At 35.3% G+C, this 21,801-nt stretch overlaps 2 protein-coding genes and 1 long non-coding RNA gene across 4 annotated transcripts; 1 reads left to right on the top strand and 2 right to left on the bottom strand.

The window, feature by feature from the left end:
• Positions 1-16,520: 16,520 nt before the first annotated feature.
• On the bottom strand, positions 16,521-17,153 carry LOC145089965 (uncharacterized). The gene has a single exon (XM_079028337.1). The coding sequence runs from the start codon at positions 17,151-17,153 to the stop codon at positions 16,521-16,523; it is 633 nt and encodes a 210-aa protein (XP_078884463.1).
• A 657-nt stretch (positions 17,154-17,810) lies between these two features.
• LOC145088162 (serine/threonine-protein phosphatase PP1-like) lies at positions 17,811-19,545 on the bottom strand. 2 transcript variants are annotated; one of them, XM_079026386.1, is made up of 4 exons: positions 19,399-19,545; positions 19,120-19,318; positions 18,351-18,910; positions 17,811-18,275 (listed from the first exon to the last, which is right to left on the bottom strand). In XM_079026386.1, the coding sequence occupies exons 2-4, from the start codon at positions 19,292-19,294 to the stop codon at positions 18,069-18,071; spliced, it is 942 nt and encodes a 313-aa protein (XP_078882512.1). In that variant the 5' UTR covers positions 19,295-19,318; positions 19,399-19,545; the 3' UTR covers positions 17,811-18,068. The 2 variants fall into 2 exon arrangements, with proteins under 2 accessions (XP_078882512.1, XP_078882513.1); XM_079026387.1 differs by having other exon boundaries at positions 19,120-19,509.
• A 241-nt stretch (positions 19,546-19,786) lies between these two features.
• LOC145090730 (uncharacterized) lies at positions 19,787-21,692 on the top strand. The gene is made up of 2 exons (XR_013701735.1): positions 19,787-20,099; positions 21,526-21,692. It is a non-coding gene; the product is annotated as an uncharacterized LOC145090730 (long non-coding RNA).
• Positions 21,693-21,801: the final 109 nt, after the last annotated feature.

The following is a 21,801-nucleotide window of genomic DNA, read 5'->3' as shown; positions in this document are numbered from 1 at the left end:
GATAGTAAGAAACAGATGTAAAAGAATGATAGGACTCAGTCAGGATACATACTTGGATAAGGTACTAAAGCGTTTTAGTATGGAAAATTCCAAGAAAGGGGAGTTGCCAATCCAAAGCAATACCAAGTTGAGTAAGACTCAATGCCCGAGTACAGAGGAAGAAATAGTTGATATGAGCAGAGTACCTTACGCTTCCGCAGTTGGCTCTATCATGTACGCTATGACTTATACTCGCCCTGATGTGGCCTTCTCTTTGAAAATGGTCAGCAGATATCATGGGAACCTTGGTAGAGCACATTGGATTGTTGTCAAAAATATTCTTAAGTACCTTCGGAGGACCAATGAATGGTTTCTAGTCCTCGGTGTGAGTGATGACTTGAGGGTATGAGGGTACAATGACGCGAGTTTTTAGACGGATCAGGATAATTACCTGTGACATCCCCTAATTTCTCGGCCAGAAAAGACCGATTTAATTTATGCTTTTTAAAATAAAATCAGAGAAATCTTTTTAAAAGATGTTGCGGAATTTGTTCCCAAAACAAAACATGATAAAAGTTTATCAAAACCTTCTTTAAGAAATGTATAGTTTCATTTCATATCAAAACTTCGGGATGCCATGTTCCGATACAGATCAAAAGCATAAACAAGACATTATAAGTCTTTCAATAGTTATTTACAACTACTGGCCTATAATCCAAAAATCTCTCGTTGTCCTCCGAATATGCTCGGGGTCCACTACCTGTAACATAAAAAGCTGAGTGGGCCAGGCTTGGGATCCTGGTTAGCATATAGGGCTTTCAACCCACAGTAATAATAAACTTATTAAGTTCACCAATCAACAATAACCCTGATTACCCGTTCCCGTTATCCTCACTTTACGTCCCTAAACACTTTTCACAAGGGACCTAACCTAAAGAATATAATCGGGATGGACACTACTGCTAAGGGATATCCTCATCCATACATGTCCTAATGGCAACCATGAGGGGGGATGGAGTACAACGAATGAACACTCTTAGTTCATTAACACCTACATGTTGCGGACCTGCTAATGTTTCCTACTGGACTGACTAGAAAGTCTGTGGTCGTCATCCAAACTCCGCTAGATGACTTGATCTCAAAACACATCGAGGCCTCTCATCACTTTTATTTTTTCACACATCACTATCTACCCATGTTTTACCCAACATATTTGTAGATAAAAATACATATACAGTTTAAAACTTGTATAAAACGTCAATCTAACAGTCACCTCAGTTAAACAATTAATATAATTACACGTAGCACGTATTTCATATAAAATACTTCATATATAGGTGTAAGATGAAGGTGACTATACACTCACATGATTTGATGATAATCGGGCATCAATTCATTGCTTAAAACGATCGTTTCTAATAAAACTGGGAGTTTTATTGAGAAACCGGGCTCGACAAAGGTCGGGCTTCGAAACCGAAAAGATAACTTTTCCGGGCTTCTCGGGCACTTCGTGGAGTATTCCGGGCTTTGGAATAAGTATCGGGGCTTCGGGGGATGTGAAAATTAATAAAATATGAAGAAAGGGGCTAAATATGGCAAAACTCCAAAAGTAACCGAGAAGGCTCGCATACCCCTTGTATTTATAGGGGTCCGAAGTCGGCTCCGGCGGTGAGGTCCGCAGGTGGCTGCACGTGCGAAGGCCTCGGTGTCGGCCTCTGATTGGACCACGGTCTAATGGTCCACATGTGAGGTTTGGAGGCTAGGCGGTGCGAGGCTCGGTCCAGCTGCGAGCTTCAGATTGGGCTTCCCTTCGGTCGAATCAGAATCCGCCACGCAGCTACTATTCACGCGAGGGAAGGCTACACGCGTCGGATCCTCACTGGACCCCTTCGGATGACTCAGCAGCTCGGATGACTCATCCAAATTTCGGACATGTGGCACTTTTTCAGCGAGGGTGACGTGGCAACTCGTGACTATGCGAATTTCTCGATTTTCGCGCCAAAACTTCTAAAATCCATAACTTTCGCATACGAGCTCCGTTTTTTGACGTTTTATATATGCACGCGTAGCTAAAATTACGCTCTACAATATCCGTTTAGACTTCGTCGGCTAATTTTGACTTTAATATTATTATTATTATTTTTAACAGACCGGGACAGGAAATCCGTTAAAAATTCATAACTTTTTCATCCGACGTCCGTTTTCGTCGGACTTTTTACCATTGTGCTACTAATGACGAGACCTTCAATTCTCGTTTAGGTTGTGTCGGCTAAAAATCGCTCGATCTAAAATTCGAGTTTTTAGTTGTCTGCTGCTAAGCTGAAACTTCGAAAAATCATAACTTTCTCAAACGAAGTCAGATTTGAGCGTTCTTTTTATCGAACTTCTTGGTTTAACGAATACTACGAATTTCGTTTAGATCACTAAGGCTAAAAAGTAGTTTATCAAAAACTCACTTTTTACGACATTCAGCACCGTGCCGGTTTTGTGGCGAAACTTCGACAGGTCATAACTTCTTCGTTATAACTCGGATTTTTGTATTCTTTATATCCATGAAATCCTTGTTTAGACCACTACAAATTTATGTAAATATATTGGACTTATCTCACACTTTAATTTTGACGCTTATTTTTATTCTTAATTAATTAAACCCTAATAATTAAGCATAAAACACATAATTCACATAATTCCTTTTCATTTCTTCAAAATGAGTTACAAAGGTTAACCTAGAGTATAATGTCAATATTAATGCCTAGCCTAGAAACACGAGCATTACAATTCTCTCCCCCTTAGGATGATTCCGTCCCCGGAATCACACAACGACAAACAATTACGGGTAGCGACTCACCATGTCACTCTTCGTTTCCCAGGTGGGATTTGGCCCATTTATAACGTTCCAATGCACAAGCACTAAATCGACTATCTTACGTTGCAACTTCTTAGTCTTACGGTTAACGATTGCCTCAGGTTCTCCAATTAACCTCTTGCTCTCATCCAACCTTAATTCAGAAATGGGAATTATGTCGGGCACACCTCCCGTAAACTACCTCAAATAGCACACATGAAAGATATTGTTAATACCCTCTAGTTCTTCCGGTAATTCTAGCTTGTAAGCTTGATTTCCGATCCTCTAAAGAACTTTTAATTGGTCCAATAAACCTTGGACTCAACTTTCCCCTTCTACCAAACCTTATAAGTCCCATCCACGACGAGACTTCGAGTAAAACCGAATCTCCACCTTCGAATGATATCGGTTGTCTTTTCTTGTCAGCATAGCTCTTTTGAGCAGCTAACATCCTTTCCCTAATCACTTACAACTTTTCAGCAGTCTAATGGACTATTTCAAGTCCCATAAACTGTTTTTCCTCAGCTTCCAGCCAACATGACGGCCTTCAACGCTTTTCCCCATACAAAGCGTGATAAGGTGCCATCTTGATGCTTGAGTGGAAACTATTACCCTAGAAAAATTCTACTAAAGGTAAATGTTCATCCCAGTTACCTTGGAATTCCAGGGTACATGCTCTCAGCATATCCTTCAATGTTTGAATCGTTTATTCGCCCTGACCATCGGTTTGCGGATGGTAAGCTGTATCCAAACACAACTTGGTACCCAATTCCTCTTACAGACTCCTCCAACACCTTGAGGTAAAACGATTGTCACGATCAGATACAATCGTTAACGGAAGACCGTGTAGCCTCATAATTTCCTTCACATAAGAATTTCTCAAGTTTATCCATAGACCATTTCTCGTTAGCGGCTATGAAATGCGCACTCTTAGTGAAGCGATCAACGACCACCCAAATCATGTCATGACCGTTCCTTGTTCTGGGCAGTTTAGTCACAAAATCCATAATGATATCTTCCCATTTACCCATGAGTACAGGTAAAGGTTGTAAACTCCCATACGGTTTCTGATGTTGTGCCTTAACCCTAGCACAAGTTACACACTCGGCCACATACTTAGCAACATCGAGCTTCATCGTTGGCCACTAGTAATAGGGTTTTAGGTCCCTATACATTTTCGTACTATCGGGATGAATCGAGTATATGGTCTTGTGAGCTTCTTCCATTAGAAGATCTCTTACTCATCCCGTCTTAGGTACCCAAATCCTATCTTTGAATACCTTCAATCCCTGACCGTTTATATCAAACACCAACGTTTTACTCAAACGTTCCTCCTTCCGGTCATTTTTCTCTAAAGCTTCCTCTTGAGCTTTCTTTATACTTTCCACAATTGTAGAGATAACTTCAATTCTCAACGCTCTTGGCCTTTTCTTTTCAAGGTTCACCTTCCGACTGAGAGCATCAGCATCAACATTTACTTTACCAGGGTGGTAAAGTATCTCACAGTCGTAGTCCTTGAGTAACTCTAGCCAGCGTCGTTGCCTCATGTTCAATTCCTTCTTATTAAAGAGATATTGAAGACTCTTATGATTAGTGAAAAGTTTGCATTTAGTACCATAAAGATAGTGCATCCATATCTTTAAGGGGAATACTACCGCTGCCAATTCCAGATTATGAGTGGGGTAGTTCTTTTCATGCTCTTTCAATTGCCTCGATGTATACGCTATCACCTTATCCCTTTGGGTCAGAACACATCCTAACCCAACTCCAGAGGCCTCACTATAAACCGTGAAGTCATCAACTCCTTCAGGTAACGAAAGAATCGGTGTTTCACACAACTTTTTCTTTAACTTCTCAAAGCTTCCTATGCTTCTCATTCCAAGTATAGACAGCTCCTTTGTGGGTCAAAGCTGTCAATGGAGTCGCGATCGAAGAAAAGCCTTGGATAATTCAGTGATAATATCCAGCTAATCCTAAAATGCTTCAGATCTTCATAGGACTTTCAATCGTAACCTTCGAGTTACAAAATAAATCCTTATTGAGGACTCCTTCTTTTTCTTTGAATAAGTACTTTCCTTCATTTATTGTAACAGACCGGTGGGTCATGTTCTAATGATCTCTCATTGTATACTGCACTAATTAGACTCAGATCTCCTTGAGACAATTTTCGGAACAAACTACACCTTCCTTCATGTTCTAATGTGATACAATCACAGTTCAACATGTATCATTCCTAAATATCAACTTCTTTAACAACGAGTGCGATACTTCTGTTGATCGCTTTAATCATCTTTTACTTCAATCTTCTGGCTTAGGTCAAATGCTACATCGAACTTGGTTCTCTGAACCACGTAACATACTCATCTTAGTCGGACTCGATTCAATATGACCTTTAAGGTCGGAATAACAATCATCTTCTTAGTCATTACCGAAACAATGGTAACGACAGACTAGAACAGGACGGAATCAAATAATAGCTCCTTGGTAACCTTGTGACTTTCCCCGATCCAAGTACGAGTCATGTGCTTCCGGTAGTATAGGCCTCTACTACCATTCACACCTACTCATACTCGGCCCAAGTATTGTCTCGCAGTTCTCCAAATCGCCATACAAGAATTTCACATAGTCATTCAATTCATCATATGACAAAACCAGGGTTTATATTATTTCCTTGAAACGATTACACAAAGGTTCAAGTTTACCCTATACTATGCCTCTAATAGGCTAAACCACTTGTTACTATTCACATTACTACTTTATAACTTGATCTTCTTCTTTTGCAGCCTCAAGTGTCATCTGAAAGGCTCTCGCCTTCGGCTTTGGTGGTAGATTGGCTTTGCAGTATCCTTCCTCTTCGGACAGTCTTTAAAAACATGCCCTTCTTAATGGAACTCAAAACATACCCTTTTGTCGGATGGACACACGTTGGCATAATGTCCAGTCTTTCCACATTTGAAGCAAGTCACCTCCTCACTACAATTCCCTGAGTGCTTTTTCTTGCACTTCTCACACCACTTCACTTCACCTCCTCCTCCTCCAAACTTCTTAAATTTAGAACCTGAAGTTCGTTCAAATTTTCTCTTTTCACCAACTTCTGCCCTCTCCAGACCCTTCTCTCTGATCTGAACCTCAACATTCTTAGCAGCCCAGATGGCGGTTTTCAAAGTGGTTGCTTGCTTAACCATCAGACCAAAGTCCGCTGGTAATCCGAGGGCAAACTTGTTGAACTTAGAGAGTTCAGTTGGAACTAGACGAGGAACAAGCTTCATATTTTCCGTAAAACTAGCAGTGTATTTAGTAACGCTCATCTGTCCCTTCTTTAAATTCTGGAACTCATTGTTGATTTCCAGAAGATCCTGCTCAGAGCAGTATTGCAGTTTTAGTTGTAGTACAAAGTCTTCCCAAGACATCTTACTAGCTTCTCCCTTGGGCATCGAATTAGCTAGTAACTTCCACCAGTTCAACACACCAAACTTTAACAGAGGAATTGCAAGTGCAGTCTTTTGTTTGTTGCTGCATTCGCAACTATCAAACATCATCTCTATTTCGGAGATCCAATTCATGACTTCCACCGGTGTCGGACTTCCAGATAGACACGACAGTTTAGATTCAATGAAATCTTTGCATTTGCACCCGCGTCCATCAACTTCTCCATCCTGGTTGTCTTGTCTAACTATCGGTGGGTTGGCTTGACCAAGAGTCACACTGTAGTTCCCTCCTACTGATTGCCCTTCATTCAATACTGGTTGTTCAACAGACATCGTAGTCTCTTCCCTATGCTATTGTAGTAATCGCCTTGTCTCCTCCATCTGGCGATCTAAAATCATCTGCATCATTGCTTGTACCCCAACCATCGTCATTGGCTCAGGTGCAGCTCCTACAACAGGTACTTGCTCAATTTCTTGAGGTTGAGGCTGTTGATCCCTGTTTTTGTTTGCATTTGCAACTCCACTACGAGTTCTTGCCATTACAATCTATATACCAAATAAGGCGAATTTAGGTCTTTACCCTCGATAGGTATTTAAATTCCCTTATCCCTCTGAAACGTTTACATGTTAGTTCTAATCTCGTAATCGTACGGTTAAAATCCTACATATATAAGGTTTCCAGATCCGGTTGGCAACAGACCATAGATCCGAACAAATAATGGCATATATGGCAAACATATAACACTTAGCACATAAGGGCATTTTAGGCATCTTTCCTAAAATAAACTAGTGCTCGTGTCTAAAATATGGTAGACACTCATCTCACAATCATCACTTAGCATTCTAAGTTTAAGTCTAGAAATCCTACAATTTCTTAGTTCGCTTAAACTAATGCTCTGATACCAACTGTGACATCCCCTAATTTCTCGGCCATAAGAGACCGATTTAATTTATGCTTTTTAAAATAAAATCAGAGAAATCTTTTTAAAAGATGTTGCGGAATTTGTTCCTAAAACAAAACATGATAAAAGTTTATCAAAACCTTCTTTAAGAAATGTATAGTTTCCTTTCATATCAAAACCTCAGGATGTCATGTTCCGATACAGATCAAAAGCATAAACAAGACATTATAAGCCTTTCAACAGTTATTTACAACTACTGGCCTATAATCCAAAAAATCTATCGTCGCCCTCCGACTATCATTCGAGTTTTTAGCTGTTTACTGCTAAGCTGAAACTTCGAAAAATCATAACTTCCTCATACGAAGTCAGATTTGGGCGTTCTTTTTATCGAACTTCTCGGTTTAACGAATACTACGACTTTAGTTTAGATCAATAAGGCTAAAAAGTAGTTTATCAAAAACTCACTTTTTACGACATTCAGCACCGTACCGGTTTTGTCGCGAAACTTCGACAGGTCATAACTTCTTTGTTATAACTCGGATTTTGGTATTCTTTATATCCGCAAAATCCTTGTTTCGACCACTACAACTTCATGTAAAGATATCGGGCTTATCTCACACTTTAATTTTGACGCTTATTTTTATTCTTAATTAATTAAACCCTAATAATTAAGCATAAAACACATAATTCACATAATATTCACATAATTCCTTTTCATTTCTTCAAAATGAGTTACAAAGGTTAACCTAGACTATAATGTCAATATTAATGCCTAGCCTAGAAACACGGGCATTACATTACCGTTCACAGTCAGGCTGGGTCTGTACCCTTAAAGGAGGAGCAATAACTTGGAAAAGTTCCAAGCCGGAGACTGTGGCTTATTCAACGTGTGAATCAGAGTACATTGCAGCAAGTGAAGCGTCGAAAGAGGCAATATGGTTGAAGAAATTCATTGGAGACCTTGGAGTTGTGCCATCCATAAAGGAGCCCATGGAGATTTTCTGTGATAATGAAGGAGCGGTTGCCTTAACCAAGGAACCAAGGGATCACGGCAGATCCAGACATATCGACAGAAAATACCATTTCATTAGACATCGGGTAGAAGAGAGACTCCTCATGGTGAAGAGGGTATCGTTAAAAGATATCCTAGCAGATCCCCTTACGAAGGGACTGAGCAGGATTAAGCACTTGCAGCACGCTAGGAGCATTGGGCTGAAGGACGATATAAGTTTAGATTAGATAGGAAACGTGTAATGGATAAATTTGTACTTGACATTTGATGAATGAATAAAGGTGTGTTATTTATAAGTAAAGATACTATCTTGTGTTGATTATTTATCTGTTGTTTCAATTTTGCATGTTTTGATCTCCTGAATAATAAGATTATTCAAACAGTCCACAGTTGCTCATATGTTGAAAGTAGATATGAAAGAAGACTGTCATGAATTTGTTTGTAGATTGTCTAAAAGGTTTTAGACATGGAAAAGGTTTGCTGCAAAGTTCATGAGTGCTTATGAATTGTGATTTGAGCATTGGAATAAACCCGCACTTGCTTGTATCACTTCATGGAATTTGTCACGGGTGATCGCAAGACGATAATATCATATAATCTTTAAACCTAGAGATATGGTTATTGTTTATTGGTTAGTTGTGCATTGACAATGCGTAAACGCATTAGTAACTTGATGTTATAAAACACATTGTTGTGTATGATTTAGCCAGTGAATAATAAAAGCATATAAGTCGAAGTTTATCTGTTCCTTTTATTCTAAGAGGATAAAAGCGATGTCTGGTCACTTGATGATTTGGTTTGACTTATGTTCCCGGCCCGGTCAGGACAAAGTTGATATGTTCAACTAAGTTCTATGTCAAACAAATCAGAGATCGAGAAACAATATGCTGAACAATAAGTATGACTATGTTCCATGTGATTTTCAGCATGATATCTAAAACAGAGGATTAAATGATCCCTTATCTAAAGGACAAAATTTTGATCAGAGTTGATAACATCGTATAAGAGCTACGATTGCTAAACCAGATTCTGAAGTCATATGTGAGATATAGTTACTAGACTTATCCAAGTGGGAGACTGTTGGATTAATGTCTAAGCCCATAACTATATTTGGTATGTACTTGACCCGGTTGTGTATGGTCCTTTAGGGTTGCCTTCACCAAAGCAACTTGACAAGGTAATTTGATGAGAGAGAGGATAATATGATTTATTAATATATTATAAGAATAATATATTAAAGGAGAAATCATATTTATTTAGTTAGTATTAGTCATAAATTAATTAGGAATTAATTTGGGGACTAAAAGAGATTAATTAAGTAAAGAGGCATAAAGTGTCAAATGTGTGATAGTTGTGTTTTGGGCTGGGAAACCTAATGGACCAAGGGGGGACGAAATTATGATGAAGGATCATCATATTTTCGTCCAAGGCCTTATTCCAGAAGGTTCCTTGGGCTGCTTGGTGACTAAGCTGTCCATTAGGGTTTAGACTGAAAAGCTTAGCAGCCTACAGTATAAATAAGACCCCTAGCCTTTAATTTTTGGCCACTTGCTTCCCAAGAGAAACCTTAGGCCGAAATTAAGCATCCTCCCTCCTCTCTCAAAGTTGCCTTCTTGCTTGTGGTGTTTGTAAGCCATTAGAGGAGTTACACTTGTGACTCTAAGCTCAAGAACACGAAGATTCAAAGGATTTTAAGCCAATTGGAAGAGGTAATCACTTAGATCTGTTCTTATAGTGTTAATGTCGAATTATGTATGCTAGATTAGGGTTTGCAAGTCTTGGATTTATTGTATGTACAATAAAGAAGCCTAGATCAAAGCATTATGGTTTGTATGAGCATATATGATTGTTCTTACGCATAAATCCCACCATTTATAACATTAGATTAGGTGAGCCTAGTCATGGTTTGATGATAGCTTTATCTACTAAACATGTGATGACATATGTTTGTAATAATTTCTTATACATATAATAATCCTATTATAATAATCATGTAAATTTAAATATTTTAAATTTGATATTTATCCTTTTTAATATTCCAATTTAATTCTCTAACTTAAATAATATTTAATGTTTTAATTAAATCCTTTAAAGTATTCTAGTTTAAATCTTTATTAAACAATATTTATAAATTTTCATTAACATTTATATATTCAAATTTAAATTCTCTAATTAAATAATATTTAAAATTAAATATTCGTATTTAAATTATAATTGAAATAATATTCAAAAATAGTAAATATCATATTTAATTTTTTTATTTAAATACTTAGAACTAATATTAGATTGAATATTTAGATTTAAATAATTTAAATAATATTTAAATCAAGAGGTTTATCCACATAATTTGAAAAAAATACCACAAATTTGAACATTTGAAAAACTAAATTACGCGTCGTGTAATGCCCAGATTCTAGAATTTCAATTTCGATTTTTACAACAATGCTTTTAACTAAAACCTATAGTCTCTGATTACTACTGTTGGATTTTCTATATATCACCACACACAAGATATATACATCAGAATAACAAAACAATCCATATGTGTACATACACCATAGGATCTAGGTTTTACTAATTATAGCAATCTACTTATAAAACTATAAATCTACTAAGAAAGATAGAATTACTAACCTCCTTTGAAGCTCGTAATTGATCTTCTTGAACCTTTTTTTTTATCTAACCATGTTGCTTGGATGAGAGGACCCAATGGAGAACCCTTTTAATGGAATCACACCCAAGAGTCCTAAGAGGAAACCAAAAGAAAACTAGGAGAGGGTTACATTTTTACAAACCCTAGGAAGGGTTAAGAAATTCATCCCGTAGAGAGAAAGGGAAGAATTTGTTAAAATTTTGAAGCTACGATGCAAGGCGTAATAAAGCCCTTAGTACTATATTTATAGCATTAAAGCCCTTGTCATGTTTCATCTCCCATCCCATGTAGGATGGAGATAATTTCAAAATCCTCTCCCATCCCATGTGGGATAGAGATTTCACTTTTCCCTTATTCCATCAAGGGTTATTGAATATTCCAATTAGTCAATATTTGAACTAATTAATATTCAACCATTTGAATTAATTAATTCCAAAATAGTTTTTGATTAATTTATTAAACATAATAAATTAATAAACTCATTTTCTCCTTAATTTTTGTTTCTTTTGATTTCTTATTTGTGTCATGAAGGCAACCTAAACGTTATTACTTAGAAATATTATCAATAGTTAATAATCTTGAACATTATTTCCAACGGTACATGATTATGATTTATGACTAGATAACATTAGAAGTCTTGATTTATCCTTATTGCATGTTCTTGTCTGAGAAAGGTCTTATGGTAGAGACATCGATTCGAATGTTTGTCTTATCTTCAATTATGTATAACTTGCATTCATAGAAGGACTTGTCGACATTAGCAGAGACCTTTCCAACGTGAGTAGAGGGTAAATCCTAGAGACTCTTAAGAAGTAGTTTAGTGTATATGGATAAGCATATGCATGTATGATAGGAAACCCGGTGCTGGTCATAGAGAAGCAGCTTGAGAACTTTGGGATAATTCTTGGGGCAGGTACGTATAAGTATGGATGGTAGTATGCACACGATCTATATTTGAATCACGGAGAGTCACAAGGATTATGAGGAGCTAGTAGTTGAGAAATAGTATGGGTAACACTATGAGTTCATTTTAATTTCTTTCCAGTTATACCTGTAGTATAGTGATGGCTAGGAAGGGGAAGAGTGGTACCGACATAGGTTACAAGGCTCAATGAGTAAATGATTGAGATGATCGACAAAAGGATTGCAACCACACTATAGGCTAGACAATCGAGGGACAAGGTAGATGGATGGAGAAAAAAGGAAAAATATTCATTTCAGGTTTTGGTTTTCAAATTTGGGTTTCATTTGGAGCTTCTCTGATTTTTCTCCCACTATGACTCCTAGAAAATCATTTTCAGCCCTAACATTTGAACTCAACCCATGTTTAAAAAATATCATTAGATGGATTCGAGCAAAAAAGATGGTTGTAGATGTCAACTGATTTACATTAGGTTTGTACATGTCTGATTTTCATTGTTGGCATCTAGGTTTAATTTATAAGATGAAAATAATTGGGATGGAAGGAATACGGTGGTGGAAAGAATGGCGGGTGGAGGTGGTGTCGAAATCTGGTGAGTGATGAGGATGTGGGATGTGGGACCCATTCATTTATAAATTATCTAAGTTTATTTTCTAAATTAATAAAGAGTAAACAAAAAACAAATGAATTAAAAAAATATTAAGTACAAAATATTTATTTTACGTATAGCAATGACCAAAAATATAACAAAAACATATCATAAGAACTATGTCCGAGTAAAAAAAAATAAGTTAAGGACCAAAAAAAACTTTTTATACCAGACCTCAATGACCATGGATATAATTTAGAATGACACAAACACAAATAATAATGGGTGAAAGAAGATAAAAATCACACAAAAGTTAAAATGGTTCATATAAACATGCTATACGTCTATATACGAACTAAATTATTTTTATTAATTTATCAAATTAAATAATTAACAGTGGTAGAGTTTACAAATGTAATTGATAATTTGATATGGAGAAAATTGAACTTATTATAACAAACAGGCTAACTAAGCCCACAATATAGGGGTATTATGAGTATTGGCCAACTGGAACCCCTTTCAAAATCTCTATAGTAGTAATCTCCACATCTCGAATCTGCCTTCTGGAACTAGCATCAATCGATTTTTCCTATTCTGCCTTATCGAATCCTTCGTCTCGAGACCAACACCAACTTCCAGGGGCGGAACACAAACATTTCAAGCGAGGGGACCGAAATTAGAACTTCAAAACAAATACTTATTATGATTGTTACTCATTTATAATACATGCATTTAAATGAGAGTCTTTAAATCATAGTACATTTATACTTATATTTATGATTGAATATGTTACTAGAAAAATATTCTTTTAATAAAATATAAAAGTAACTAATTTAGAGAGAAAGTTCTATAAAAATGCTACAATCTATTAATATTTGTGTTTGTATTAAGTATTAAAATATATTTTTTATCACAACTTTTCTTATTTAATTTAAAAAAGTTATCATCCAACTAAAAATTAATAAGATAAATAATAGTAACGTTTGTTATCAGTTTGTTATCAGCAATCAATAAATTAATAAAATGTATATAAATAAATAAACAAAGTTTTCTATGATTATATCTAAGGAGATAAGATCTCAAACCCCCCTTTTGTATTTCCTAGGTATTTGGACATAACTTTTTTGTGTTCACTCTGACATAAGCTTTTTATATTTCCAAAAAGCTATTGTATTTCTTGTATAAGCATAGAAGGTATCCAAATCACAAATAACAAAGCTCACACTTTAAACAAACGAGAGAACTCAATCGAAGTTCAAACATATATGTAAATTTACATTATGAGAAGAGAGTGAGAGAGTTTGGCTAACTTGTGAGTTTATACAAGGAGAGTTGTAGACGGCGAAACAACAGAACGAGAGTTGGGCTCGTCAAGACGAGACTCGAGAGCATGGATGACTACAGTGAACGGCATGACCTCTACGCGTTGAATGGAGACGTCGTCTTAGGGTTTGTTAGTTTATTTTTAGTTTTTTTTAGATTTGTTTTCTTAATTTTTAGTAGGCTTTTAAAGAAGTTTAGTAGATTTTGAAATGGCTAGTATCTGTTGGTTTTTTTGGATAAAAAGAATTTACATGTTTTTCATATTACAATAGAGATAGCTTTCGATTTAAAGATTTGAAGTATTATCTTTTTTGATTTACTTTCTAAGTTTAAAACAATAGAATTTTCATCAAAAGATTGGTTTCCTCTGGAGTAGTGTTGGTTATCCTCTTATATTTTCTTCCAGAAAACTCATTTTTGGTTATAGAAAAATAGGAACCGTTGTTCTAATTCTAAGTCTGAAAACTTGGGGGGCCATGGCCCCCTCTGGCCCCTTAAAGGTTTCGCCCCTACCAACTTCTGGAGCCGTGTCCTATGTCTTTCTTTCTGGTCATCTCATGGATTAGTAGCCATTAATAAGGTGCTGTTTGTTTTTTCGAAGCGAAAATTCATGAAGTTTGCGGATCACCTCTGCAATCCTCTGTAGCAGAAGAGGTGGAACAAACGGCTGCAGCCTATAATAAGAAGCATGTTTGTTTTTTAACATCTGCAGTATTGAAATTTAAATAAACTAATTTTATAAACTGAAAATAGTTATCAACACCGAAATTTAATAATTCTAGTCTTAAAACATTGAAATAATAATAAAAAGAGCATGTAAAAAAACAAAAATATTAAACTTTTTTTAAAAAAAAAAAACTTAAAAAAATATAAAAGACGCTAATAGTTTTATTCTAGAAAAAAAAATTAATTTTAAAAAACATTAAAAAGAAAAATAATAAAAAAAAATTAAGAAAGTATTGCAAACGTTGTCTACAAAGTTGGTAAAAAATTACATACGTTAAAAAAATGCAACTGAAATTGAAAATATTATTAATAAAACAGTAAAAAAATTAAAAAAATCAAGTTAGAAAAAATCATGGAAATTATAAAAATAAATTGTATCACATCCGTAAAAAAAAATTTAAGAAAATCAAAGTTTTAAAAAAAGAAAAAAAAAGTTATACAAAAATTCTTAAAAAAACACTTAGAAAAAATGAAAGCTGAAGAGGTTAGAAGAGGCAAGTCAAGTGCTGCGCCATGCAGCACACACGCAGAGGTTTTGTAGTCTGAAGTCTTCCAAAAAACAAACTGCTGCGAGAGGGAAAGTGCTGCGCGTGTGCTGCGCCGCGCAGCAATAAGTGGTTTGAAGATGTTTTTATAGAAAAACAAACAGCACCTAAGTCTGAATTCAGCAATAAGATCGAAAAGAAAGTCTCCATAAATCAAGAGCTTATTGGGGCAATATAAATAAAAGTTTAAAACCGTTCTATTTTAATGTACATTGCTACTTGCTACTCATGTTTTACAATTTATTTATACTAATCCAGTCGACCATGAAAAAGTCGCATGTTTTATAATTTTGTAATCATATATATAAGACGCCCTTTAAAAACAACCATCTCAATATTACTCAAGGTGTAAGAAACAATACTTTTTTAAGATTTGTTACATTAGTTATCAGCGCTAAATCATTAAATGTATTACAATAAGACCGGACTATTTTCAATATTACATTTTAAGACTTTAAGTTATCAAAGTTCTGAAGGCGATAATATCAATTTCACTAAATAATGATTTTTTGTTTTATTGGGTTTAGGTATGTAAAACCTGTTTTGTGCCTTACATGGCCTTTGTATCGACGGATAAAAAAAAAAAAAAAAACAAACTCTAAGACTTTAGAAGATCGCATGCCTTAAGGCTAAGGGGTATGGTTACATCCAACCTAGATGTCACCTCCACTACCAACCCTCTGACTTTTGGAAATGGTCAGCACCCCACAACATTTTTTTCTTTTTCTTTTTTTTTTTTTTATTTTTTTAACATTATAATAATTTAAAAAATAATTATTAAACAAAAATAAAAACATAAATATTAACTAAAAACATTTTACATTAATTTAAACAACTTAAATTTAAAATCTACATTACTTAAAAAATATTATCATTTAAAAACTAAATTACTAAAAAACATAGAAAATATTACTCATCGTCCTCCTCGTCATCATCCCCGTCTTCATCATTGCCACCATATTGCTGGAATTGTCTTTGCCATATATGCTCGGTCAAATCATAACGTAAATTGTGATGTATTTCACTGTTTTGTATTTTCAAAAGTTGTGTGAAGTATGCAGGGCTGCCAACTTGTATTACTGGAGGTGGGTTAAGAATATCTTCTGGATTATACATACAAACAGTCCTACCATCTTCTTTTATTATCATGTTATGTAAAATAACACAAGTAGTCAACACCTTCGTCAATTTCGCTCTATCCTATAACCGTGTCGGATGTTTGATAATGTGCCACTTTTGTTTGAGAACCCTAAACGCCCGTGTCACATCCTTCCTTACCGATTCTTGTGCTAACTTGAACAATTTTCGTTTTTCATCGGTCGGAAATGAGTTACTTGACAAACGTAGCGTACTCCAGATATATCCCATCACTAAGGTAATACCATAATTATATTGATGTTCATTCACAACGAACAACATGTTTGGTGCTTTACTCTGCAAAATATCATTAAACATCGGAGAGGTTCCAAGCACATTCAGGTCGTTGTTTGACCCCGCCATACCAAAGAATGCATGCCAAAACCATAGGTCATGTGAAACAACGACCTCTAGTATAATAGTCGGCACGCCATGATCACCTCGTGTGAATTGACCTCGTCATGCATTGGGACAATCTGCCCACCCCCAATGTGTATAATCAATGCTGACAAGCATTCCTGGTAAGCCATGTTTAACTTCATGTGCGACATATAACTGTTCGATATCATTTCTAGTTGGATGTCGCAAATATATGTCACCATAAAGCTCTATGATATACTCACAAAAAAGATAAGCACATTCTCGCCCAGTCTTCTCAGACATTTTCAGATACTCATCTGACGCATCTGCTACTATGCCGTATGCCAATTGTCTAAGGGCTTTTGTGCATTTTTGTAATGTACTAAAATCACGTTTACCTCTTACATCCCATCTCAATTGGAAAAACTCATAATTGTTTTCCAAATCTCTAGCAATACGTAAAAATACATTTCTACTAATACGAAATCGGTCTTCAAATTTTGATAGGTCATACAAACTATCAGGGGCAAAGTAATCACGTACCAAAAGCTCGTGTGCCGCCATACGATCCCGAACTATCGAAATTCTATGTCTCTTCTCCGTATTTGAACTTTCGCCTCTTTGTTGCACCCTATTGCGTGTCGCAGACAATAACGTGTGCAACACCATGTCATCTTCATCAGAGCTATCATCAGAAGAAGAAGAGTAAATCGAATCCTCAAAATTATTCATATCTATGTTTGAAAGAGAGAATAGAAATATGTTTGTGATGTGGGGGAAAATGTGTTTGTTTATATGTTGTGTATGTATTTATATATGTGTGTTAAGTTTTGTTTGATTTTGATTTTGATTTTTTTTTTCATGTTGATAACTGTCAAAGAAAGAAAAAAGGAACGGTAAAAAATATTGCACCAATCAAGTCGATCGTCTTTGTTCGTAGCCCCACCCACGCCACAAGGCACCTACGCACACCTGGGACGGTGTTCACGCATAGGTGGCCTTGCCACGTAGGCACTACGCGTAGCCAAACCCAATCCATACCACAAAGCCTAAAAGTTCTTCACATCTTCTTGTAAAAGATATGAAAAAACAAATTTCTAAATCTCGCAAACCTTTTAACATTAAAAAAACCATTTTTCTCCACTTCAATGAACACCACCTAACCTATGCTGCCACCACCACACCCTCCATTCATTCTGCCACCTCTATCGTCACATCTTTTTCTATAGATATGGTTTGCAAACTCCACACTCTATCTCTTAAAAAAAACAGATATTTCATGTTGGCACTAACATAACATTAATGTGGATTATTTTATTCAACTTTTTCTTTTCTAATTTTAATATTTTTTTAATGATACTTAGTTAATTATAAAGAAAACCAAATCAGTAAAAAATTAAAACAGAATCACTTCAAAGGCTTCATGCCATAACAAGCGATGGATAAGTAAGCAATGAAGAACACCAAGGCCCATCGCAATGGATGAAGAACTCCCTCTTTTCTTTATGGACCTATTTTGATCTAAAAAATCGCTTACAAACCAACTTCATGGTGTCAATCATATTCACAAAACCCCAGAAACATTACATTTCTAAGAGTGAATCAGAAACAAGCATCACCGACTGTTCATGGGTAAAAATGAGCGGATTAGCCGCTGGTGGAGCTCCCAAAAAGATTCATCATAGATTTGGATCTTTTCTTTTCTGCGGGTTTTAGTATTCGAAAAGAACACTCTAGAGTCTCATCAACACTGATAAAAGCACCAGCATTGTCAAATTCCCCACAATAATTTGGTGCAGAAAACACCGTTACAAGTTGTCTGTATGCAAAGAACTCATACCCATCTTCTACAACCTGCAACAACAAACAGACATTAACATCTTTCATCTTTCATATCATCATTTCAAAATTTGGTGAGAGATTGAAAACCTGGTGAGCGCGACAAACAAGATCAAGATCATGTTTCAGTAGAAACTCTGTCACAACATCAGCACCAAAAGTGTATGAAATCCCTCGATCATTCATGGCCCACCCTTTGACATCTTTATGTGGATCTGACCATAGAAGATCACAAAGCAGACCAGAATCAGGTATGTCAGCAGGACGAGTCAACTCTCTGATTTGATCAAAGTTATTGAGGTCGGGTGATAGACCTCCATGCATACACAGAATCTTTTCACTAATGAGAGCAGCGACAGGTAAGCAATTGAAGCAATCTGCAAAGATCTTCCATAACTTCACATTAAATCTTCTTTTACATTCATCATAGAATCCGTATATACGGTTTATCGAAGCACACTCATGGTTTCCACGCAAAAGGAAGATGTTATTTGGGTATTTAATTTTGTAGGCGAGAAGAAGGCATATCGTTTCAAGGCTTTGTTTGCCTCTGTCAACATAATCACCAAGAAATAAGTAGTCGACTTCAGGTGGTAATCCATCGTGCTCAAAAAGACGAAGAAGATCGGCGTATTGACCATGAATATCACCTGACAAGCATCCGTGAATTATTCGTCAAAAAGGTTTCATCTTTTTTAATTGATAAATCGAGTTTTGCGCTTTTATAATCCACAACTTTCCCCAATTTTGTGTTTTCTAAATGGATCTTCTTCACAAGGCATATTAATGGGGAAAGTAAACAAGTAATCAAGATTCGAAAGAAAAACATGAAAAACAATCAATACATAAGAATTAATACCACAGATTTTAATGGGTGCTTGAAGTTCCAACAGATTAGGTTGTTGCAAGAATATTTCTCTAGAAACGACGCAGAGTTGCTTGATTTCGGATTCAGTGAGCTGAAACTGCTTTGTAGGTTTCCCTCTAACTTCAAGCAGCCTATGGATTATATCATCAACATCAGGTTGCTCCATTGTAGCTCATGTGTTAATTCGCCCCTTTATGTATGTGTGAAAAAAAAATCATTGATAGAAACTGTCAAACTGACATATTCCACGATGAAGTAGAAGATATATACCTCAAAAGTAGACTTCGGGGGAAAATTAAGCAAGTCAAAAATCAAGAATAACGATGGGCGAATATTTCCGGCGAGCAGAGAGTTCCTGGCTGCCGTAAATAGACTGTAGGATTGTAGGCGACGACTTATTTTGAATGAAACGTCAAATATTCTTAATATTTTATTTGAATTATTACAATAAGAAAAAAAAAATTCAAGTATATATTTCTTTTTTTAGAAATTTAGCTAGCTTTTTCTTTATATAAAATTATAAGTAGTATGAAAATTTTATTATTTATCAGGTATTCTATCTATATTGTGTTATTAAACTTTTTTTTAAATGAGTTGGATGAATTTAGATGAAAAATATTAAAAGGTAGTTTTATAACAAGTCTATAAAGCTTTGTCTCTTATTTATTTATTTATTTTTTCTTCTTCTAAAGATCACATGTTTCTTTTGTGTATTAATCGATAAATATAACATGCATATTGATCATATTTTAGTGCTGCAAGTAGCAAAAATTATTTCATATACACATATATGTATATGAATACTAAACAGTTTATGTTATAAAAAATAAAAAAATATCTTTTGAATAATGTTATAAGACAAGGAGTCGACTGTCGACATACAACTTGTGACATCTTTATATTAGTTATCTGTTATCGTACACAATTCATTTTCAAGATGCTTTGACGAACAACGAGACAAAAATTCCATGGTAAAACCATCTACTGGTATCTCTTTCTCTCTCCACATTCATATCTCAATTATTGTTTAATCTTTGCTTACTGTTAAGATGTCGATGGTTTTTATTATGTGTTGATTCACCCTTTTATCTTTAATAAAACACCTGCATTTTGTTTTGAAAGTTTATGGTAAGAATATTTGAGAAAACTATGAAAAGGTAACATATTTCAATAGATCAATGGCGTAATACCAGTCCTTTGAGTTCTTGACATACCTTTTGTATATACCCTTGTTAACAAGAAAATGATAGGTGAGAAACAGTATATTTATCTTTTGAAATTAGGGTTGGCGCTTCGGTTTAATCGGAACCAAATTTATCATGGATGATGGGTTGAAATTTATCGGATTTTGGATCCAATTTTCAAAACCCGGATAAAAATATGTGGTAAATATCCAATGCCCAAATTTTTGCATAACATGTTCATATCCTCCGGATCTAATATATTTATTAAGATATTTTACTATTTTAGGATTGGATTGTAAAAAATCTGGATTGGATAATCTTTCAGATCTTTCTGGAAACAAGTAAGAAGCTTATTGTAATTGCCAAAAGGTAAATTTCGATAAGAACTAGTATTTCCTCTCAAACAAAGCTCCTCATGAGTTAGCGACATAAAGTGCGAATGAAGGAATGAAAAAAATTTGACTTCTTTTTGTGTACCTTTAGCAGTTTAGCTTTATTCAATTATAGTTGGGTCTCACCCAATTTCAATTTTTACTAACGGGCCTCTTAGAGGTGCACATTTGAAAAACACAATTAATGGAGCCGAAACTAGTTTATGTATAGGTTTGCCAAAACCGGATTGGTTTGGTCTGATTCTACCGGGTTGTACCGATTCGGGAATCTATAAGTTTCAGAATATATAACTTGAAACTGGTTTAGCACAAGTTCGATGAAATTGGTTTCTTGAATATAGTAGAAGAATGCCGTTTTGATATCACATATTCAATTTCAAATTGTTGTTATATGTGTGGAGGCCAATGCATGATTTTTTTGAAGTTAATAGTCCGAAAAACAATGTTTTGACCGGTTGACCTCCTAAACGATTCAAATGGCCAATTTTGGATCAACCATACGAATTGCAGTATATTTTGAAACTAAAATCAATTTTGACGAAGTTCGGCAAAAGTGTTGTTTTTCGAACCACCTTTAGTCTCGTTATAAAGGGTTTTTTTTTTCGTGTCATTAAAAAGTTGAACAATGAAAATAGAAGGTGAGTGCCCGACCGAATTGATCGGGTCATGTAGGAACAAGGTTCAAGTCTACCAGTCTGTTAGGATGCCTCAACTGCATATATCACTACACTTCCACTTGACACCTATTGTAATGATAAACAACTTGTCTAGCCGTGACATTCTTTTGAATTCTCAAAACTTCTGTCGCTCTATTTGTGCAGGGGTAGAGAACCCATCACTATCTCGACTGTGCTACCAGAGGCTCTAAGATCATGAATTGAAGTTGCTTTAAGCATTTTTTTTTTGTGAATTAATGTTAAGTTCGTTTAAACTGTACTGAACTTTTATCATTGATGAATAGTAAAATATTAAGAAATTATTTGATTTATTATTCATTTAACATCAAATACATTAATCCTTTTTATACATAAATTGTAACATATTCAACATAAAGATTAAAGTATTTTTAACAAACTTTATTAAAATAAAATTTTGAT

This window comes from Lactuca serriola, chromosome 2, assembly GCF_051521515.1.
Source record: "Lactuca serriola cultivar US96UC23 chromosome 2, Lser_US96UC23_V15, whole genome shotgun sequence".
Classification (NCBI taxonomy): domain Eukaryota; kingdom Viridiplantae; phylum Streptophyta; class Magnoliopsida; order Asterales; family Asteraceae; genus Lactuca; species Lactuca serriola.
This window is presented reverse-complemented; position numbering and strand designations above follow the sequence as displayed.

What these genes read in the sequence shown, in the direction of transcription:
- LOC145089965 (XM_079028337.1), bottom strand. Translation starts at nt 17,153, where the DNA reads ATGAATAATTTTGAGGATTCGATTTACTCTTCTTCTTCTGATGATAGC.
- LOC145088162 (XM_079026386.1), bottom strand. Translation starts at nt 19,294, where the DNA reads ATGGAGCAACCTGATGTTGATGATATAATCCATAGGCTGCTTGAAGTT. An exon ending in AGCACCCATTAAAATCTGTG is followed by an intron (nt 18,911 to 19,119) that starts GTATTAATTCTT and finishes GATGCTTGTCAG; the next exon opens with GTGATATTCATGGTCAATAC. An exon ending in TTGTTTGTCGCGCTCACCAG is followed by an intron (nt 18,276 to 18,350) that starts GTTTTCAATCTC and finishes TTGTTGTTGCAG; the next exon opens with GTTGTAGAAGATGGGTATGA.